Source organism: Toxoplasma gondii, chromosome VIIb (genome assembly GCF_000006565.2).
Source record: "Toxoplasma gondii ME49 chromosome VIIb, whole genome shotgun sequence".
In the NCBI taxonomy this organism is placed as follows: Eukaryota; Apicomplexa; class Conoidasida; order Eucoccidiorida; family Sarcocystidae; genus Toxoplasma; species Toxoplasma gondii.
Genome location: NC_031475.1, coordinates 1,571,589 through 1,592,879, shown reverse-complemented (window position 1 = coordinate 1,592,879; position 21,291 = coordinate 1,571,589). Strand labels below are relative to the sequence as shown.

Below are 21,291 nucleotides of genomic sequence, written 5' to 3'. Positions count from 1 at the left end.
GGACAATCTACTCTTTATGTCGTCCTCTTGCGGGAATCCTGCGCTGCATGTAAGAATGCATCCACGAAAATGCTCGTTCCTGCTGTGCATGCTTGAAACTAAATAAAAAGAACATGTTATTGGCCAACCGCGCGCAGTTTGTTGCTCCCTGTTTCCTTGTCGATGGTGTGTTCATGCTAAACGTCACCAGAAGTTAGCAGACGGAGCCGAACGTGAACTGGAAAACCGATTGGTGTGTTACAGCCCCCTGTGCTCCCGATGTGAACCGTGATGTCTCAACCGAAAAGCGCACCATTTTTATCGAACAACGGCTGAGAAAACCTTAGGCATTTTTGCAAAGCTGTTGCATAAGCTGCACCGACCACGGAATATTATTACTGAATGAGAAAGGAAAGGAAACAGAAGAGTCACGGGTTTCTGCGGACGAGTGAAACACTGATGTTCAACTGGTTCGGCTGCGACGTTAGGGCAGACTTCCACAAAGACAACTAGTTTACGATGCGGCATTTGATCCCGCACCGCAATATCCCTGTCTAATGGTCGTATCCCCAATGCGATTCGTTCAAAGCTTCCGTTGTTGGCACTTCCTGATGTTTGCACGAAATATATTTCATTAACGAACTCGGCAAAACAATCCTGTAGCTTCGGGGCGAAGATTAATAGCTGCCTTGAGAACGGAAACAGCCAGAAACAGACTGGAATTCAACTGGTAAGCATTATTCTACAGCTGCCGCGTACGCTGTACCTGATTTCTATGTGACTAGTTGACTTGCTTGTGGAGCTACGTTGCAGCGGAGCAAGGCACTCTTTCTCTAGCTAAGAGTCTGTGCGCACATTTTGTGAACATTTGTATATCATGTGTCACTGCAGGTAGCAGAGGAAGCCGAACGTGGAGGCTACAGCGAGGAAGCTTCTTCGTATAATTCCACAAACACGGCCACATTGAGGGTAGTCAAGAGAGAGGGAGCGCAGGCCACCTTTTACACGGTTCTACGCCCGCCCAATAACCTTCCCATAAGGCAGGCCGAAAGACGTGGATGCCGTCCAAACAGCGGCTGATTTCGAAGACTGCGGCAGTTACGAGACACGTCGGGTTACGACAACGCCGCAGCTCGTACACAAGGATTAGCCCGGAAACCCCACAGAAAACGTAACTCTGACAGCATCAACTGATAGTCCGTTAAGTGAGTCATTTCCGCCTATTTCATTACCGTTTTCCTTCTCGACGGTCGCTTTGCAGCTGGCAACGTAGCCAGCACCGTGTGGTCGACTGGAACAATGTGCTGGGTGTCTGAGAGGATTTTTGTTCTATCGCGGTCCACAAAGACCCAAGGTCGATTTATGCCGTGAACAGTTTTCACGACCAGGTGTGTCTCGAGGTGCGTGGCCTTCAGTCGAGGCGGGGATTCTGCGAGACGGAACGGTGGATCCCAGTGACAGTGCCGCCAAACCCGGGGCTTTGAACACAGTGTATCGGCTTTTTTGCAAATTGAAATTCAGGTGCCGACGGGCCGTCATCGCGCGAGAAACTCTCCACGCTGACCCAGGGTTGGGGGGAGTGGTGGGTGGTGGGTGGTGTGGAAAACGGTATTTTGCGAGAATCCTCGTCTCCCAACTCGATTTCTTAATGTGAAGACTCGTTTTTCGTAGCGTTTCTCGATCCTCCTTTCGGTGTGTCTGCGCGAATCATTCTTTGTCTGGCGTTGCTCTCCAGGGTGACACCCACCGCTCTACTACAGCACGGTAGCTGCCCTCCTCTTCTGCTCACCCTTCGTACAGAGACCTGGTGGAAAGCGCCACCAAAAACCCTTGTTAAAGTGGACTTCTTTCTCTTTCTCGTGACATTCCGAGGTGTACACTTCTCAGAAGACTTGCAAGAGGGCGGTACGCCAACCGTTTCGACGGCGCTGGTCGCGAAAGGCTCCCGCGGGCAGCAACTGCCTACACAATTGGCGGGCCGTCCACGGGCCCAGCTTCTTCGGAAGCGAGAGGGCGTCATCATGGTTTTCAGAAAACTCTGATTACCCCTCTGGCCACTGTGTCGTTCTGTTCGTGTACAGATATCACCTAGTTGTGGTGCAAAGAGTGCCAGGACCATTCGCGGCAGGTGCGGGTCATACCAAACCTGTTCCTGTAGAGTGACACCGGGTGCGTCCGCCCAAGGGCTTCACGTACTTTCGCGGCTTGCATGTGTGATTGTTGTGAATTGGCGTGCTTCACTCTGCAGTTTCTTGCATCAGTTTTATCGCAGGCAGCGAGGGAGGTAGCGTGGGAGTCTCACCTTTCGGATCGTCTTCGTCAAACGTCTTGACAATCTCATCGTTTCCACTACCTAGGGAATGCCAGATGCACGTTTTCTTTCGCTTTTGGCTCGTTAAGTGGGACACATTCGATCGTACCTTTTGGAGGGAATCGTTCTTTAGGAAAGCGAGCTGTCGCACGCGCAAGCGAAGCTTTGCTGTCGCTGTCTGCTAAGTCTTTCCCCCCGACCCATGCAGACCAAACTCTAGTCGGTCTGAGCAGCAGCATTCGGTGTGTACCAATGCACATACATAAATCGGTCTGTCTTTAGACGGATACGCTTCTTTTTGTCTTTTCTTTTTCGGGGAAGTCTTCTTGTCCCGTTGCTTTGGCCTGCACGGCACGAGACCCTGCCGTCTCTGTAGAGTTTCCTCCAGTCGTTACACCCCAGCCTGCAATGGCAGTTGAACACTAAAAGTTAAAACGTTTCTTGACTAATTGTCTATCGCCGCATCTCGGAGCTTTGGCTTCGTAGGTTTTTGTCACTGTGTCGAGTGTCTCGTTTCCCGTGCCGCTCTTTCGTAGCTTGCCCATGCAAAATGGTATGAGTTTTTACAGTTTTTTTCGCTTCGCGCCCTCTGACGAAGCGTTTCCGCTACTTGTCACTTCTGTGTTGCTCGCCCCTGTGCAGACGAGAGCGGTGCAGGTTTCGGCCGCCTCCCCAAACCCTTTGACTCACACGTTTGCCCTTCCTCTGTCAGTCATTTCGCATTCTGTCTAGACATCATGCCTCGAGGACTGCTTCCCGTCTCCACGGGAGTTCTCCCGGCGCCCACTTCGCCTGGTTCTCACCTGTCGACTCAGCGAAGCTGCCGGAAGAAGGCCGCGGTCTCGGAACAAGCCGTTGTTGCATCTGTGTCTTCCCCGCTGTCTGCCGCTTCCCGTTCGAAGAAAAGGCGAGAGCCTCCTGTGCTGGGAGTTCGTTCGCAGGACTCTGAGGTCGAGGAAGAGCCGCTGTCTCAGCGGAAAGCCCCCGACTCGAAGAAGAGAAGAAACTCGACAGCGCGCATCCTCTCGCTCTCCTCGGGGGGCACCGATTGCCACACGCTGAACGGAGGCTCCGAGGAAGCGCGCGAGGGCGTTCCTTCCTTCTCCCTCCCCCCGTCTCTCTCCGAGACCCTCATCAAGCGCTCAGACGGTGTGTCGCAAGGCCGAGGAGAGGGGCGGCTCGCCGTGGGCGGACCGTCTTCACCGTCCAAAAATGACTCGCCGGAAAGCGATACAGAGCGCGCCGAGACTCCGCCCCCGCGCCGAGTCACAAGGCAGATGATGAAGGAAGATCTGGAGGCCCAGCAGAAGGCAGCAGGTAGCCGAGGAGCGACGGGAGAGGCGAAGTGCGAGAGGGGGCGGGCAGAGCAAGGGAGAGGGGGGAGAAAGAGTGGCTGCATCGAGCAGCGGGACACGCAGCGGGAAGCTGAAGAACGCAGAGAACTGCATGCGCTCAAAGGGTCGACCAGCCTCGAACGCGTCCGCGAGCACAGAAGAAGAACGGGAGACGCTCTCGGAGAGGAGGAAGTGGAAATGACTAGTCCTGCAAAGCGCCCGGAAGACGGCCAGCGCAGGGCGCCGGAGGAAGCGTCGCAAGAAGGCCTGGATGGCGTCTCCGACCTCGACTCCGAAGCGGAGGAGGACTTGAAGCTGCAGGACCTCGATGGCCAGATCGAAAAGTTTGAGGCGGCCCTCAGTCTCCTGCGACCCACTGTCGGAGACTACGCGGGAGAACGGGAAGAAAGTGTCCAGGCTATCGGCTGCCATATCGACAAGTAAGAGCCCAGGCGGGGAGAGGTGGGGGGGGGGGGGGGGGAACTGGGAACTTTTGATTTCCTGAAAGGCCTGTGTGTGGAGATGAAGTAAATTTGTGAGAAGCGCCGAACATCGTCAAACTCAGTTTCAGACGAAGCGTCCATTCCCACGGGATTTCGGCTCGCCAGAGACGCTTCACTGTTGTATTTCGTGTCTTCTCTGCGTCAGAAAAAGTTGGCGAATTCTGTACAGACTTCAGGCTTCACAAAACGTATCTGGCTTGACGACCGTTACATCTGCAGACGGGGAAGTCCAGACGTCCAGCCAACGTGTGTTTCGTGCTTTCGAGCGTTCGTTTTCACTTTTTCAGTCGGCAAGTTTTGCTGACACCCGACGGCAGGAGTTTGTGTGCTGAGGTCTCCAGTCTGTACGGAATATTGTCAAGTCGGAGTTGGGTTGGCCTGGTGCCCAGTTGGTAACTCGCGAAAGTTTTTCGCCTGGTACATATGTGGAGCACTGGACTCATCTCTCGTGTACCCGCCTTCTGTTCGATGCATGAGCTAGGCGAACACGTTCCGAGTTCGATCGAAAGTGCCGAAATTCTATGGTGGCCTTCCCAGACTCTTGGCGCGAAAACGCGGCGGCATGATCTACCTGTGCGGCGCCAGCGGAACGGGGAAGACATGCACGGCCTTGCATGTGCTCGACCAGAAACTGAAGGAGGCGAAGCACCGCGGGAAAATCCACAAAGAGGTACGGCGAAGAAAACGCGCATGCGGGCCGCCGCAAAGGTTTGTGTGTGTTTGGGGACATGGGAGGCGAGGGCATACGAAGAGGGCAGCGTGTGGAGGTTCCGGAAAACCGACAAGCATGCCTCTGTGGAGCGACGCCTTTCTTGTGCGAAACCGGCCTGGAAAACACCGCGAGTTCAAGTTAATTGAAGAGCGGCAGTGTGGAAAAGAAGATGGCCGTCGATATCGCCCTTGATCAAAGTTTATGGAGGGTCAGCAGGCTCTAAAACGGCTTTCGGCGCATGCTGTTCTCTTCTCGCCCGCACACCGAAGAGACAAATCAGAGTTTCCCGCTGTACCGACAGCACAGATAGCCCCTTAAGATACACCATGGTGTACGTGTTTCCGGGAAACGCCCAAGGCCGAGACGCACTTGTGATGCATGGCGGCTGTGCGTTCTAGCAACTCTTCAGCTGTAGCTTCCTCGCTTAAAGTTGCTTCTTTTCCTTGTTTTCTCCACCTTTTGGTGTCGGGCGAGTGAACGGTCACCTTCTTGAATTTCTTGATCGTCTAACTCGCGAATTCCTGTTCCTCGCGATTCCGCGTTTCAGCTGGTGACGGTTTCCTGCGCACACCGCGAGAAGGACGCTCAGTTGTTCTGCGAGATGCTCATGCGAATGTTGCCTTCTTCGAGTCTTCCAAGCGAACGGGCACTTTACTCGTAAGTCTTCACTCGTCTCTTTTTCTGTATGTTTCTCGATCCGCTGCCCATCTGCTTCTCACTGAAGGCTCATGCATAGCAAACTGCTGACAGCAAGCGGGCCATAGCAGGGTCATTTGAGGTTCAGTTTCTTGCTGGTTTGGCTTTTGCTCCTCTCATCCACACTGTTGACTATACCTTCAGTGTGACTGCCAAAGCTTGTTGTCCAATGCAATGCTTTATGTGGATTCTCCTGTATCCGCGGAGAGGCAGCATGCTTTATTTCCTTATTCACCGCCACCAGTCAGAGGTCGATGATGCGCTTAAAAAAGTGAGGATATAGTATGCTGTTCACGTACCACAAACGTTTTTCCACTGACGGAGACATGGTTGAAAAACGCCTTTTTTCGTGAGCTGAGAGTACGCAACCTGGACAGATTGTCAGTACATCTGGTGAGATCCTCGTCGTTGCCCTGCACCTGTTTTCCTGTTGAGGGGTTCCCGAACCACTCAGGAGGTGTAGCTGAACGCCACTTCGGTGATCGTTGTGGGATCCCCCTCTGTGTTTGTCGGTGAATTATTTCCTGCCTTCAGAGACCTCAAGTCTGCACTACTGAAGGAAGGCGTTGGAGGGCTGGTAACGCGTTTCACGAATTTCACGAAAAGATTCGAGAAGCTCTGGTGAGCCTGCAAACGCATGCATCCGACGTGGCTGAAAGCGTTTCGTTTCATAATTTATTTTTGCCCTCATAGTGCCTCCGTCGAGTGAACTGCATTCGTGGCTCCGTTGGTATTCCACTGTTCTCCGCTATGCTCTCATTCTTCGGCTGTTGCCTCTTGTGTAGCTGTCTGAACACCTAGCCAACACGAGCGAGTTGTTCGGAACAAGTCTCGAATGCAAGAGAGCTATCTGTGATACAGCAACACGTTCGATATCGCATACTCTACCAGCAGGTACCATTCAGGTACGATATGAAGTCGTTTTTCGAACCGTGGTACTGGCTTGTCCGCAGCTGTTCATAGTTCTCTTGAATCTCCGTTTGTGCGTTTCTGTCTCTTCGTGTCCCCTCCAGGCTCTGTCTTGTGGACGAGGTTGACTTTTTAACGACGACGGGGAAGATTCGTGCAGATGTCCGTGATTGTCCAAGCAGAGGGTCAGGGGGTGGTGCAGGAGGCCGAGGATATGGATCGACTTGCGGATCTGCCAGCCACAAAAATGCTTTACAGCAGGACATTCTCATGGCTCTCGCGTTGGCGGCGACGCATCCCCAGTCAAAGATCGTCGTTGTCGGTAGGTTGAACACGAACTGGGTCCGTAGTTGTGCATGGAGCTCTGTAGTGTGGAGTGGCGCGTCTCAGGCTGTGAGCAAATCGAGACTTTTGCACATGGGTGGTCAAGGTACAGAGACGCTTGCAGGCGGATGCTTTTTCTGATTTGCCCACTGTTGAGTCAAACGCGTCTTCTTGAGTGTCTGGCGGAGACCAAACTCTCGTCAACAGAAAAGGGGAGTAACATTCAATTCCAGCTAAGGGAGGAGGCAAAGAGATCGGAGATTCTTTTGCGTGGAAAGAAGACGCAAGAAGGCGATGCTTCACGCAGGTCGCTCGCGGCGTTTGTGGACGCGACAAAGATCGAAACGAGGGCGAAAAACGTTTCCTCGTTTTGGTGTTTGTCGCTGCCTCCCCAGCTATCAGCAACAGTTCGGAACTCGCGCAGCACTTCACGGGGCTTCCTGTTCCGTCCCTCACCTTCTGTCCGTACACCGAGCGCCAGCTGACGAGTCTACTTTTGAAAAGGCAAGTCGTTTTTCTCTTCTTTCTTCACGTCGAAGACTTAGAGCAGTCATTCGTGCTTTAGCGCTGAGGCGATCTTCCTGACGCACGTGTTTTTTTCGGATGAAGAAAAGAAGTTCGTCGCCAGATCTGAGGTGCTCTGTGAAGGGGGGAAGAGCCTTTGGACGGAACGGTGAAGCGACAAGCTTTCGGTCACCACCGCGCTTCAAACTGTCGTGCGTTTGGTCGACACCTGCGTGCAGACTCGAGGTTCTGGGAGGTCAGCAGTGCTTCGCAGCGCCTGCGATTTTGGTCTTTGCTCGCAAAGCTGCCAACACTTACGGCGACTTTCGCATGGCCCTCAGTGGCTTCTGGTGAGCACTTGCCGCGGCATGAGGTCGTAGAATCAGCTGGGCTCACGAAAGAAAAAGTTCCTGTTCCCACCCCCGAATCCGTGAGCTGTTGACCATGACGAAAGAGAAGCGACACCTTGCCTCTCCCGTTCCAGTGCTCCCGTCGCTGCAGATGAAGCGAAAATCACGCGTGTACCCCAACGCGCTTTACCAGTCAATGACTGTGATGGCGTGGGAGACAGCGTTGAGGTGCTTCCATTCTAGAGAAAGCAGATTCATCCGCAAGAGTTTTGCCGCTGCGTTGCTAGAAAATTCACCGCCCGTCACGAAAAACATCCGAATTTTGAATCAACTCTTAGAGAATACACAACCTGATCCTTCAAAACAAAGTATCTTCACCTCGAACTGCGGAATCAAGTAGGCACAAGCGGTGCAAGGATCAATTCGGTCCCTTGCGCTGTAGATCAAACATGTACCTTTGTCAGACCGGATGTCGTGAATGTTTTCTGTCTCTTTCGACTTGTCTACAAATGCCTTCGCAGTCGTGCAATTGAAGACAAACTGGGATCTCTGCACGAGGAACGAGCGCGGGCATTGCTAGCGGCAGCCTCTCGGTCGCGATCTCGCGCTTCCCTCTGTTCAACAGCAGCTCCTCCGAGCCGGTCGATGACAGGCGAAGCATTTCCCGATTCGCCTCTTCTCCCTTCTGATCCAGACTCCACTGTCGCCTCAAAATCTCGGAAACGCGGCGCACAGTTGCCTCCGGCAGACACCGGGGCGTCGCCGAGCAAGGGTAAACTCGATGATGCATGGACGCAGCTCGAGGCCCCCGGTTCTCCCGCTGCGCTGGCACAGACGAAACAAAAGACCTCTTCTGCGCTTCCGATGCAGCACATCGCGTTGCCTTCGCGGAAAGAAGAGGGGGAGAAGGAAGGCTGCCAACAGGCGCCGACGCCTTCATTTTCGGCTCTTCTCAATCGGAGTGTGCTGACAGGCGAGACGCCGCAGCACCTGCAGCAAACTTCCCCGTCCACAGCCGCCTCGACGTCGTCGCTTTCTCCCCTCACTTCCTCCTGTCATTCTCCGGGAAGGTTCTCGCAAACGATGGAGGACGCCCGCAGAAAACACTTGGATTTCTCGTGGAGAAGTGACGAACAGGACGCAGGGGTCGAGGGTGGCACATGCGCGCGCACTCGAAGGGCCACCCAAGAATGCATGCATGCGACACGCAAAGCTGCAAGAGGAGGAGGCGACGATGGAGCAGCAACAGAAACCGCCAGACGATCGGGAAGCTACACAGGTGAGACAGACGAGACAGACGAGACGCAGATGGACTGTTAGGGCAATCATGGCAAAGCTAGAAGAAGGAAAGCGTATCCAACCAGATTCCCAAGGAAAACGAAGTCTGAGAAAGACAGACAAGTCGAGTGTCGACCATGTCATCCGTTGTTTTGACATCGTATTTTTTTCAAAACAGCTAAAAGATGTACTGGTTCAAGGACAGAGATGAATCCCTGCATAAGACCCCCCTCGTTTTGGAGACACCGACAAGACCTTTTTCTTGCTATTGAAGATTCCTACCGCATAGCTCTGTGCCCGGGAGACAGTGGCGTTGTGCTGAAGTACGCACAGACTTTTTTTTCAGCATGCTGTTTTCGCCTCCCACGTACACCATGGCCTCCGATTCTCTCAGGGTCGGGGACGCTTGATTCTCTACGTCTGACACGATATTCAAGTGTCTGTTTTTTTCGCAGATGCGAACTCTCCCCACGTTGAACTCGGTTCGCCGGTGTCTGAAGCATGCATGGAAGTGGCGAGACTGTCTCCTCTGCATGCGCCGGCCGGCGAATCTCCTCTGGACGCAGATAGCCAGATGGAGGTGGACAGCTTGCCATGTGTCGCGTGCCTTTCTTCCGCGAAGGGTGGCGAGGCACAGACAATGATGGGTGAAGAGGGTGAAGATAAGAGCTCGGGCTCGGGTTCCGATCCCCGCGCCGATGGCCTCGAGGTGGAGCAGAAGGACAAAAAGGGCAGACACCGGCAGTCGACTCGGAGGCGGGAGTCTGTTCGAGGGTTCCCCAGGGTCTCTTCTGACGTGAGTTCGTGCCGGCGAGAGGATTTGCAAGAGCCGAAGCTTCGTAGAGACTCTCAAGTTGGGTCCGAGGCGTTTCTCTCTGCGTCTATGTCGCCGTCAGTCCGGTCCTTCGCCTCCGTGGACCCCCCGCTGTCTGCGTCGACAACGCAGCCCAGGAGTTTGGGGGCGTGTCCTGCAGCGACTTTCTTTCCTTCCTCTCCACCATCTCCGCTGTCTCTTTCGTCGTTCTCGCCCTCCACGACTGCGACTCCGCCGCTGTCGCCGTTCTTTTCTGCCACAGGCAGACAGGTGCCGCGAGGCTCTCACAGTCAAGGGAGCGGGCACCGGAGGCGGCTGGGCAGCCAGCTGTCTGCTCTGAAGCTTCTTCAGGCCCCGCAAGAGCCGCCAGGAAGCGTCGATCCGCCACAGAGCCGCCGGCCCTCGAGCTGCAGCAGCGGCTCTTCGCCTTCGCGTTCTCTCGGCTTGCGAGAAATCCAGAATTTGAAGAGTGCCTCGTCGCAAGGAGCGTCTCTTAACCATCTTCTTTCGGCGTCGTCGCGCGCAAGCCACTCGCCACTCTCGTCTCGGGAGCCTTCGCGGTCGGGGGATAACCGGGGTGTTCTGCGAAACGCCTCAGAAAGTGGAGACACCTGGAGGACTGGGAGAGAAGGGGGGGCGGCAGAGGTGAAGCCTGGAAAAACCACACACGGCGGCGAGAACGGCGGCCGGTGCGGGAGTCGGCGGTCGGGCGAGGTGGGACCTAACGCCGCGTGGGAAGGGCGTGCGAGTGTCACCCAAGTGATCGGCGTCGGAGAAATGAATGCGCGAGCGGGTGCGGTCTTTGGAAACGACCAGCAAAACGTCGTGGCCAGAATCCAAGGCCTACCTCTCATGCACCAGGTGTACCTCCTCGCCGCCTGTCGAAGCGCCTTGAAGCGCGTGCATGAGGCGAACGCAGGGGGGCTGTCGCAGCCCGCGACCGGAAGGGAGGAGAGAGGAACGGGGAGACACAGCCAAGAAAATGTGAGCTCTCAACAGAGAGAACAACTCCTGGGTTGCGGAGGCAGCGTCGACATCACATTCACCGACGTAGAGGTGAGACGGCGAGAGAATGGGAAGCGAAAACCCAAAGAGAGAGGGGCGGCGTGAGTAGAAGGCGAGAAGCAAAAGACACTCGCAGCAATAGGGAAATGATAAGACTTCTCGGCGATAACGATTTTGGTGTGAGTCGTGTTCCGGTTTCCGGTTGAGTCTTGAATTTCTTCGAACCTGCGGTGTCGATTCAAGCACCTACGGAGGTCGCCTACCTCACACTCCTTCCGATTCTCTGCTTCTTACTACCCCCTTTTTCCCTCTCTTCAGGTTCAGTACCGGCAGCTCTGTCAAGAGCTCCAGAACGGATATCTCTTGAGTCAGCACATGGCTACGAGTTGTTGGAGGCACGCGCTCGAGGCATTTGAGCAGATGGGGCTGATGCGTCCGAAGCGACCTGGCGTGCTGGGGTCTGGGGCCGCGAGTGGCCTTTCGGGCCTCTCCAGCCCTGCCACGGGCGCCTCGCTTTCAAGTCCCTTGAAGGGGGGCATGTGGGGCGGCTCCGCGCGGGGGTTTGGGGCTTTCGGGCCGTTCGGAGGAGGACCGCGAAGAAGCTCGGGGGGGCTTTTTGTCGGCATGGGTGGAGGCGGCGCGGGCGCCGGCGGAGCTTTCAAGGCAAAACTCACTGTTGAACGAGAGCAGGTACCGAAGAGACAGAGGAAACGCAAAGTTTGTGTCCAAAAACCACTTGACCTGTGCCCAGACGATGACTTCTAGTCTCCATATGGAGACTGAAATGCGGCTTTACGATCATTAGAACGGTGCCCACTGCACAGGAAGCGGTGACTCAGGCGATGGCAGACCTGTAGCTAGGCAAATACCATGGGGGTGGGACACCGTTTCGATGCATCTGAATTGCTTACGTACTTGGTAAAAGGTGCCGAGGGACATTAGCCTCTTTGTCTTCCGGCAGTGGGTGTTGCTTGAAAGAGGTAGACTCTGGCGTGCTTTGCTGTTCAGCCGCAGCAGCTGCCCTTTTTTCTCGAATCTCCCACATGGTTGTCGCCATCCCTCCAACTTTAGAAAAAGAAGGCGACTGGTCGTAAGCGAGTCGCGGTTGTTTTTGCGTGTTGTTTCTGTTCGTTTTCTCAGGCTTGGGAGTTGCAGCTGTCACCCGCCCTTATCGAGGCGGCCATCAAGCGTCTCCAGCCTATCTTGATGAGCTCGGACTTGGAGGAGCACTTCACTCGGGGACTTGAGGCCTGAAAAGCCTTTTCCGTTTTTGTCATTGAACAGTTGTCTTTTGGCTTCTCCCTCATGTTTCGCTCTGCTAGTCGCAACCTGTTATTCTCGGTCGCATAAACATGTCCACATGGATATGCGCTTGCATGAATGCTATCTGACGAAGGGGTACTGTATGCGCTTGTTTCTCACATCGCGACTCTGGCAATTGTTTTCAGCAGTTGGCTCCTTATAAAGAGGGAAAATGGATCAATGGGATACAGAGGGAGAAAAGGGTACGTTTTCACGTCGGAACCGACCTACCCTCCGTGATGTGCGTCTCTCGCAAAGACAGGGAACTCACTTGCTTCGGCAAATGTGAAGGGCGAAGAATTCGCTCTTCCTGAGAGATATGGCCACGAAGTTGTTCGTTCTTGTTTCGCAACGTTTTTTTTTCAAGGGAACCCTTCACGGCTTTTTCCCACGTGACGGCCGATTGAGAATTTCGTCCGTGTCGCGAACGAAAATTCCCGAACCCTGTCGCTGAGGCGGATTTCCTGCTTTATGTTCTTGCGTCAATATTTGCAGGAGTGGGTACACATTTCGATGTGGAAATGATCCTTTACTGTCCGTGAGTTCTTGCTGTGTTGCTTGTTTGTTCTGCTCCCTTCACGGGCCGAACGGCAGGAGAAGCTTCTTGTTGCAATCGCGTCTCGGGACACAACAGCTTCTGCCTCTACTCCAGATTGCGGCAGTAGATTTAACACCGGTTTCACCGTCGAATCGCCACACTCGAAATACAGAGAGCCCTCCCACAGTGTCTCTTCTCCGTAGGCGAACAGAGCAACAGACACTTTTGGATGCACACATGTGAATCCCAACACGAAACAGAGACAAAATCTTGACCATGGAAAAATATTGGCTAAAAGAACTACACAAATCATGTTGCACACGGCCGTCTCTCGAGAACCGTCAGTATGACGTGTGCTATTGGTGTATTTTTGTCTATTTTAGTCAGTGGCATTCCCGCAGTTAACACGAGTTTTCGGCGAAATAATCTATGCAGAGGAGGCAAGTATTTTAGATCTTCGCGGGTCCAGCAAACCAGTAGAGCGCATGATGGTCACCACTGAAGAGCGCTTCCTTGAAGTCTTCTGAGGTACACTGCCTGGTTCACTAGGTGCCTACCATTGTCAGGTATTCATCTTATCTCACACACACTGTCGCATGCGGGAGTGATTTTCTTTGGCAAGGAAAGTGTGGTGTCTATCCAAGTTCTTTATGCCCCCGCATGCTTTTGCCACATCCAGGGTTTTTTTCGATTCGTGACAAACAAAATGACCCTGCTGCTTGTTTGAGAGTACCTGCTTCGTAGGTTGTTTCTTTGAGATACACCTGTTGATGACTTTGTCAGCTTGTGTTTCAGAGTCCAAAAGACTTGCTGAAGAAAAAAACAAATTGTTTTGAAGGGCGCTTTCAAGCTGCGCATGGAAAAGACGGTCAGATCGTTCACCTGGCGTCATCCGTTTTCTGCGCACCATCAGCCTATTCCTCATCCCACATGCGGAAGTTGTGGCTAATTTATTCAGCAGAAAACGGAGCACAATAGTGAGCACACGCCGCTGGGAACTCTTGCTGACAACAACTCACAGGAATCGATTACCAAGGACCGATTGACGCAGCAAAATGTTGCATGTTGCATGCGACCTATCTAGCTGTCGAAGCATCTCGATTAGGCAAGTGCATGCCGCTGGTGTGCACGTTTTGCCGTTTCGTGCGCTTCGGAAGGAAATGCTGCGGAGACTCGTACTCCAGTTTTCCGTCCACACCTAAGCCGTGGAGAAGTTCCACGCTCGCGGACGCACAGGGAATCCGGCCTTAACGGCCTTGGGGCTGGGCGTGTGCATGCCTTTCGCGTGATTGCCTGGCACCTAGAGGTGGTGCGCCCTCTAGCACCTCAGCCAGGCTTAAAGCCGTTGTGGAACCAGACCGCGTTGTGGTCCCATTTAGTAATGAAGCTTCTGTTGTCCTCTTCAACAAGCCGAGGGAGTTAACTCGCGGCAGTCACGTCGTTTTGCTATGTCATGTGTTTTACCGTCCAGACTCTCAAGCTGCGAGTACATGCGGATTCTTAGCCGACATCTTGTTGACCTGTACAAGAGTGTACCGCACAGACGACGAGTTAGACACGCAGTGTGTGTTTCCAGCGCAACGTTTTCAAGTTGTGAGCCTTGGATGAGAAGGACAGTTGATATGCGGGAGATCGACTCGTCATTTGCCACATCTGACTGAGGAACGCCGCTCTGCCATCTACCGCCGTTTTGATGTCTCAAGACTGCGACGTTAAAAAAAAATTCCTCGAAGTCCCTCATCCGTCCTGCCAATTTTGTGACTTCTCATGGATCGCATGACTAGAGAAGGCCGCCAGGCTGAACAGGCCTGGGTGGTCTTGGCGTTGCTTTTTCACGTGCTCAACGTCTTGTCTAACGGCACCGCCGGCAGGCTTCAATACTTTTGTGCTCGCGCGGAAGAGTACCAACCGCCACGCAAACATTGGAAGGAGTTTATCATTGAAGACGCTGCAAAGGACATTGAGGAGCTGGACGTTGGAGATATTAACGACGACCAGATCGACCTGCCTCCAGGTCGGTCGTCTCAGTACCAGGGCGGCGATACGATTTGCTTGATACGCCCAGTCGAGGTTTCATCTCGGCGGTATGTCTCACGATGATGTGTCGAATCAGTGCAACAGGCATGTTTTGGATCCATTGCAGGGGACAGGAGGAGCGAGGATGGAACGACACTTTCTACGCGAGGTTTGAAGTTGAGGCTATCATCGGTATCCACCTGTGAAGCTAACGCTCGCCTAACTGGACTGCCTTTTAAGGTCTTGGTAGATGCTACGGGTTCCTTGTTGTTGTGTCAGATTTTCCCCGGAGCGCATCTCCAGCAGACTCGTTTCGAATTGATATGGACGATGAAGGTGACTGGGCACAAACGATGGGCACACACTTTGGAGAACACTTGCTTATTGTCAATCTAAGGCTGGACGGCGAATTCGTAAGAATATCACATTTTCAGAGGCAATATGGAAGAACTGATTCACACGGTTTGTTCGGTTTAGTAGTGCATTTCTTTGCAAAGGTTCCTTCATGACGTCCGTGGAGCTGCATGATAACAGTTAATTCAAAAGGTGCTGTTGCGACATCGTTCATTCCTAACTTGCTTTATTTCCTCCATCATGGTTGGAATTGGACACTGTATCCGGCATATCGCGATTTACGCCAGAATGCAAACGCCGCGGTGCTTGAGCGGAAGTGGGCTTGTTGACAGGCCTACTGTGTTGCTCCGTCTGTACGGGGGATGAAACATGGTTCTTGGAGCTGTGAACTTCTCATTGTTTGCCTGGGATTATCGGGATGCAGGAGCTGTACGGAGACCCTGACTTCACAGGAGCCGTTCTCAGTAAATGGGTGGCGATGCTGAAGAATGCAAAAGCTGATGTCCGGGTGTATTCGGTCGAGTCAGCCCGAGCAATTATCAATCTCCGAAATACTGCGGATATCGGTATTGTGCGGCGCTTTCTAGCACAGCAACCCGATGTTGATTACTGGACGATAGATGGGAATCGCTTCTTCCCACGTAAGTGTGGAAAAAGGTTCGGCTGTAGCTATCGATTGCTCGCAATCGCCAGAGGACAGGTCAACCGAATGCTTCGGCGCGGTTGGGAGTTCCAATACCATTTTTGTCAGCTCGTGTTTGCGGCTTTGTTTGATCATGCAGCCGGGCGATCAGAGCCGTATCTCACCGAAGGCGAGAGGGCAAAGAGAATCAGAGCGATGTACGAAGGCGACCCCTTGTTCGATAACAAAAAGAAAGACGAGTTATGAAAGCGCTTCGAGAAATTCCAATGAATATATGCTTTCTGCCCCGACAGGCAGAGAAAGCATTTTATTTGCTGAACAGAACTGATGCCTTACACACCGTGTGGCAGAGTCAGTCCTATTGTTTGGTTTGTCTTATCTTTCGCAGCAAAGCAGAGCTGCAGCCTCCGACAAATCATCTGTCGGACGTATCAACTACAACTTACTCGTAGCAACGCTGAGGGAATGAATCAGGATGTGCTCGCCTGTGTGGCGTTTACGCACAGGGGAAATCGTTAGTCCAAGTGTCACAGGAAGTAGCAGTGGCAAATTACTAGATTGATTGGACATCGGTGCGTGATCCAGTGAGGACATTTATCGTTTGTGAGTCCCTCGCTTCAGCTGGCAAGTTTTCACGTGCTTTGCACACGGCAACACTGATGCCAGAATGGAGCACTACTAATTAGCAAAGCACGCAGCAGGGGGTGAATCCAATGATCTCTAAGCACAAGATGCGTTCATCAGCTAATGCATCATCAATCCAGAAAATGTTCTGAGGGAAGATGAAGCTCAGAAAAATGTATTTTTCTGCAGACCAGTAACAACGATCCCAAGTTTATTAACGTGCACTCAGGGACGCAGCAAATGGTTACCCATGAATGTTTAAAGCTGACTCACAGAATGGTAGGAAACGGTGAAAAGGGTCACCAAAACCTGCCGGTTAATGCTTTGCCCCAGCTAGGCCACGAGCCAAACTGGAGTTAGGGGGTTTGGCCCCCAGTGTATGTTCATTCTTCTGCACGACGTCATGGTGAGATCCGATGTCCCTGATGGGCGAGAGTGTGATGGCCTCTCAGCTCCAATGCTGAGTCAAGGGGCTCACCAATCTCTGAAATCTCGATTCTCTCCTTGTCTTGCTTCAGCTTCCTTGATCTCACCTTGCACTTCCTTATGAGCCCATGTGACTATATGTAGCATATTCAGGTTACTACTCGGCTCACCGGCGATACGGGGTGAAACCCTGGTTTCACTGGTGGTGTAACGTCAGCATTCGGTAGCTCCTTCGCGCGTGCCGACTGCATAACAACATCGTGACGAGAGATTCGTTGGAAGCGACGGCCGTCTCTGTAGGCGAGTACTGGCAATGCAGCTGGTGTCGGTTCGGTACGCCGCGGCAACTGTGCTGCATTATGTTGTCTATCATTCCTTTCTCGAATATGGCCACCCGCAACAGTTCTCAGGTTATATTCGGCGGACACAGACAGACCAATTAAATTGACGGCAGTCCAGAGGACGACTGGAATCCCCCAACAGTTCACAAGTGCCCGCCGGCTCTCTGCTAATTGTGTCATCGCCCCACTTAGGACAAGCAAACTTCCAGGTTATCAAGTTGCAGCTACGGGCTGTCCACAGCGGTATCAAAAACAGTCTCGGTGTGTTTGCACATTAATGCTTTAACCACAACTGTGGATCATCTCAGCAAGGCCACTCTTGGGACACAATGAAGTAGCTGTACATACACCGAACGTTAATCGCAGCTGATCAGCTTCCTGCGTGTTTCATGTCTTCGCTGTCGTAGAGTGCCGCAAGGCATCCTTTCACATGAAGGTTGCCCTGCTTGAAACAGGGTGCAAAAAAGAGCTGAGACACATAATTTATACCAGCGGGTTTCTTGATAATCGCAGACACCTTTTTCGAGAGGTACACTCTGCAACACTGAGTCAGTATTCCGCACGCAAAATTGGCTTGCGTTGGGCGCCAGGCCCTAGGGGGCAGGAAACTGCTTGAGTCTTTGACAGCTTTCAACCGCCACGCAGAAGTAGTTGAGGTGGTCTCTTTAGAACTTAACAACTCTAGGTTTCCGTAGGCAGGGCCGTACGATGCACTGTAAGAGCCAGCACCAGTTTCCCGTGCACAACCGCCTCGACTGACTCTTCATACTTCGTTCAGGCGAGCGACAAATCTTTGTTTTGGCCTTTGCGGTGCACTCCCGTCGGGCGTACGAAAAACTCTCAAACGAGGAAAGACCACGAACCAACCAACGGTATTGACAAGTTCACTAGCGAATGAACGCTCTTGCGAAAGCACAAAAGCTTAAGACCATCGGTTAAACGCCAATATTACTAAAAGAAATCCAAACACATCCCCCGTGTCCGGTGATTTACCGGTCGGCACGGCAGCCGGTGCAGACTCTGCCTCTTTGTGGCGAGTTTGATGTGTATCCTAAGAAGCTTGAGCAGGGTTCAGCTCCGCTTTACCCGCGTCGACTACTTCTACAACCTCGGTTCCGTTTTTTCCTTGCCGTCCCCCGCAGCCGCACATTGTAGCCCATATGCCTGGGTGCTCGTCCTGAAACAAGCCGAGAAGGACATTCCACGCTGGCGCATTCAACAGAAAACAGCTTTGACCTGCGTCCATCCACTCTCGCATCCTGACTCGAAAGATGGAATGAACACGCTGCGTGCTGTTAGCGACAGTGATACGTGCAAATACATCTGTAAGCCAGGTGGTTCATGTTTTACGAAAAGCATTTCGCACCATCGCTGCCATGATGGATGCATGCCTAGACATACCAGGCCTGGAGACATGCCACCAACTCCTGTTATTCCGTCCACCTGCCAAAAAGCACACAAGTAAAAAAACACAAACGCATTCCACTGACGCACCACGTCTCTCCTCCATGGGGATACTAGTCCACTATCATCATCACAACAACCCCACAACACTGACACGCTTGCGGATTTGCCAGACCATCCACCTGGTGAGCCATTTCACACTCACACAATTCTCTTAGGTCTAAGAAGTGGGTGTAACAGCTCGAATGCATTGAACCGTACCGGTTTGGAAGCACCGTTTTGACCTGCAGCATTGGTGTCCGTAGAACCCGCACCACCAGCCACGTCAGGCTCCGGCGGCGGCGTAGGGGGAGGGGAAGGTCTTGGCTGCGCTCCGTGTTGGACGAGCAGTTTGTATACTGAATCAGAATTCTCCACACACAATTAACCCTTGCCAACATATGAAACACATCGTTTTCACCATTGAATTACTTCATCTGCCAGATGCCTGGTCAGAAAGACACCGGCTCAAGGTGGCTGCAAAGCGGCAACACATTATCGGATGATGTGTGCGTTTGTAAGGATAACTGACACGATAAGAAACAGAACGTTCGGCGAAGATAGCAAGGATTTTGAAGCTCACCCTCGCTGTCCTTTTCACATCTGTCAAGAGCGGTATGGCCCTCGTTGTCTTCTACGTTGATATTGTCGGCCGCACCACGTTCGAGCATCGCTCGTATCCAATCTACAGGAACCTGCAGGCAAAAAAGTATGGGCAGGATTGCGGACAGATGGTACGAGTGGAAAAGCGTGTTTCCGCCAGATGCCTGGAGCAACGGCATGTTTCGATTCCGGAGTATCTTACATTTTTCCCGACAGCTGTCATGAGCGCCGTGGTTCCGTCTGTGGCTCGGGTAGTCAAATCCACGTCTTTTTGCGAGATCAGATACTCTACGACGTTTTTCTTGTTCAAAAGGATAGCCATCTGCAGCATGGTATACTTGGCCTCGCTCGAGCTGCACCAACACCACAGAAGAAACCCACGGCATTCCGGATATGACTCGCACCGTAGCACAGAATTTTATATCATCCTAGATGAATCCTTGGTCGCTGCGTTCCGCGGGCAACTAGGGAATACACAAAGAAGTGAACATGAGGCCTGGGCCCGTTTAGCAAACAAACCAACCGAACACTTCTATCGCACACGCTGTTGGGAATGCGGTAGAGCTCTCCGAGCTTACTTGTCGTCGATATCAGACACCGGCGAGTTCCAATACTTTTTGAGAGCTTTAATGGTCTTGATACTTCCGCCTGAGCATATAAGGTCCGGTCCGATACAAACGCTCACTATGAACCATTCCTTGGATCAGTGTCAACACCAGAGCACACAGAACGTACAGTGGTAAAGCTCTGATCGGTGTTGTCGTAATGGCAGCCACCAGTGAGGAAAGTTCCTGACAAAAAAGTGGTTTTGCATCGCAAAGGCCACTGTATTCATGAATAAAACCCGCCACGGCTGCATAGTCTCTCTTCACGATGAGGAAACTCAAATTTCCACGAAGAAACCCACTTGACAGCGAGATAAAAGCTGGTGACTTGCGGGTCAAATGTCCCAGCTGCAATCGGTGGAGGTATTACAGAGGGATCTCTAATTGATGAAAACCAACCACAGACAATTCCTTAACATGATACATTCAGTGTAGAAACGACCGAAAAAGGCTTATACCGTCATGAGATTCCACTCACCCGCGATGACGGACTTGTTGAGGTGTGTGGTCGCCATTTTGCAGCAGAAAGCGGAGAAAACGTCACTTCAGTTGGCCGGGTTGGGGGCTTCGAATAACCCAAGTTCTTTCTTTTGCGTTTTGTTTACTGATGACGTTACTACGGACTGAGACAGGGACAATCACACCAATAATGTTGCCCAAAAACGTTCAGCGCAGGCGCGACCCCAGTAGGCTTGCCCGAGACGGCTACCCAAAGCAGGGGAGGAACGGGTGTGCAAGAAATGAGATTCGCAAGAAACTGCGTAAAAAAATCACTGGTTTCTAAGGTTGTCCACTCCCCACCTGATCAAGCAGTATACGATATCGTGAAGAGCATGCGCCGGGCGCACGGTTACAAAAGTTTACAACGAAATATTCTGTTCTTATCACGTCAGATCCAAGAAAACGATCGGGTCCGCACTGGTCAGTTGCATGCTTTGACGCGTCTCCTCGTCGTCACAACAATCGGCGGCCTCTTGCACGTGAGAAAGAAAACTGGGCGTTCCAGCAATTAGAATGTACTTTAATCAATCGACGCGAAACAGTCGGCTGCAAGTCATCAGTGGGAAACGCGATTTGGTAGAGGAGCTGGAATGTGCTCTTCGACCGCAGGCACTTCAGCAGGGCTTCTCTTTTGCGAAAGCAAATTTCCACAAGATCAGCACATGGTTCGTCCACAAAAAAGAAACGGCTTCCGTTTGTCGGACTTCATCACGATTCTCTTGATTGGGACGGATGACGCTGCGAGCAGCTCGCCAGGCAAAAAATTCGCCGTGGGCTAGCACAGACCAGCAACAAGCGGATTCCCGCTGTATGGAACAGCCACAAGCACGAACCGGTACACGTCTCAGAACAGTAAACAATCCTAAACGTGACCTCAATAACCCTTCCGCGTTCTACAAAATCCCAGCGGGTAGGTTACGCAACTACATTTTCGGAACTCAGGTGCTCGATTGGGTCGGAAGGCACCCACCTACCTGTTGCAGCATGCGTAATTGTGAAACGTCCATGGGTTGCGTTAGCGCGGGCGCGCCGGACTCGAGAGCGAACACTTGAAGCGCGTCTTCCTCTCGGTTGGTCTGTCACCAATGGTCTGTTAGGAAACTGAAAGAGTCCTTCTCTAGTGGGCATTTCTCCATTTTCCTTACCAAAACAGAAAGCACCGTTCCATGGAGAAAG

At 52.6% G+C, this 21,291-nt stretch overlaps 4 protein-coding genes across 4 annotated transcripts; 2 read left to right on the top strand and 2 right to left on the bottom strand.

Annotated features, from left to right (window-relative positions):
• Positions 1-3,027: 3,027 nt before the first annotated feature.
• TGME49_261680 (hypothetical protein) lies at positions 3,028-11,973 on the top strand (the record flags this gene model as incomplete). Its single annotated transcript, XM_018781270.1, has 11 exons — positions 3,028-4,064; positions 4,665-4,797; positions 5,387-5,496; positions 6,070-6,156; positions 6,549-6,766; positions 7,164-7,272; positions 7,512-7,622; positions 8,144-8,901; positions 9,356-10,770; positions 11,038-11,409; positions 11,860-11,973. 11 exons carry the CDS (start codon positions 3,028-3,030, stop codon positions 11,971-11,973), a joined length of 4,464 nt encoding a protein of 1,487 aa, XP_018637105.1.
• Positions 11,974-14,326: 2,353 nt separating this feature from the next.
• Positions 14,327-16,316, top strand: TGME49_261690 (hypothetical protein; the record flags this gene model as incomplete). Its single annotated transcript, XM_002365260.2, has 4 exons — positions 14,327-14,573; positions 14,855-14,988; positions 15,354-15,570; positions 15,712-16,316. 4 exons carry the CDS (start codon positions 14,327-14,329, stop codon positions 15,816-15,818), a joined length of 705 nt encoding a protein of 234 aa, XP_002365301.1. The 3' UTR covers positions 15,819-16,316.
• Positions 16,241-17,269, bottom strand: TGME49_261700 (hypothetical protein). Its single transcript, XM_018781271.1, has 3 exons — positions 16,793-17,269; positions 16,675-16,739; positions 16,241-16,618 (listed from the first exon to the last, which is right to left on the bottom strand). The coding sequence occupies exons 1-3, from the start codon at positions 17,141-17,143 to the stop codon at positions 16,513-16,515; spliced, it is 522 nt and encodes a 173-aa protein (XP_018637106.1). The 5' UTR covers positions 17,144-17,269; the 3' UTR covers positions 16,241-16,512.
• Positions 17,270-17,541: 272 nt separating this feature from the next.
• Positions 17,542-21,055, bottom strand: TGME49_261710 (ankyrin repeat-containing protein). The gene is made up of 8 exons (XM_002365262.1): positions 20,534-21,055; positions 20,093-20,237; positions 19,588-19,657; positions 19,212-19,362; positions 18,990-19,101; positions 18,629-18,765; positions 18,365-18,406; positions 17,542-18,140 (listed from the first exon to the last, which is right to left on the bottom strand). Exons 2-8 carry the CDS (start codon positions 20,127-20,129, stop codon positions 18,015-18,017), a joined length of 675 nt encoding a protein of 224 aa, XP_002365303.1. The 5' UTR covers positions 20,130-20,237; positions 20,534-21,055; the 3' UTR covers positions 17,542-18,014.
• Positions 21,056-21,291: the final 236 nt, after the last annotated feature.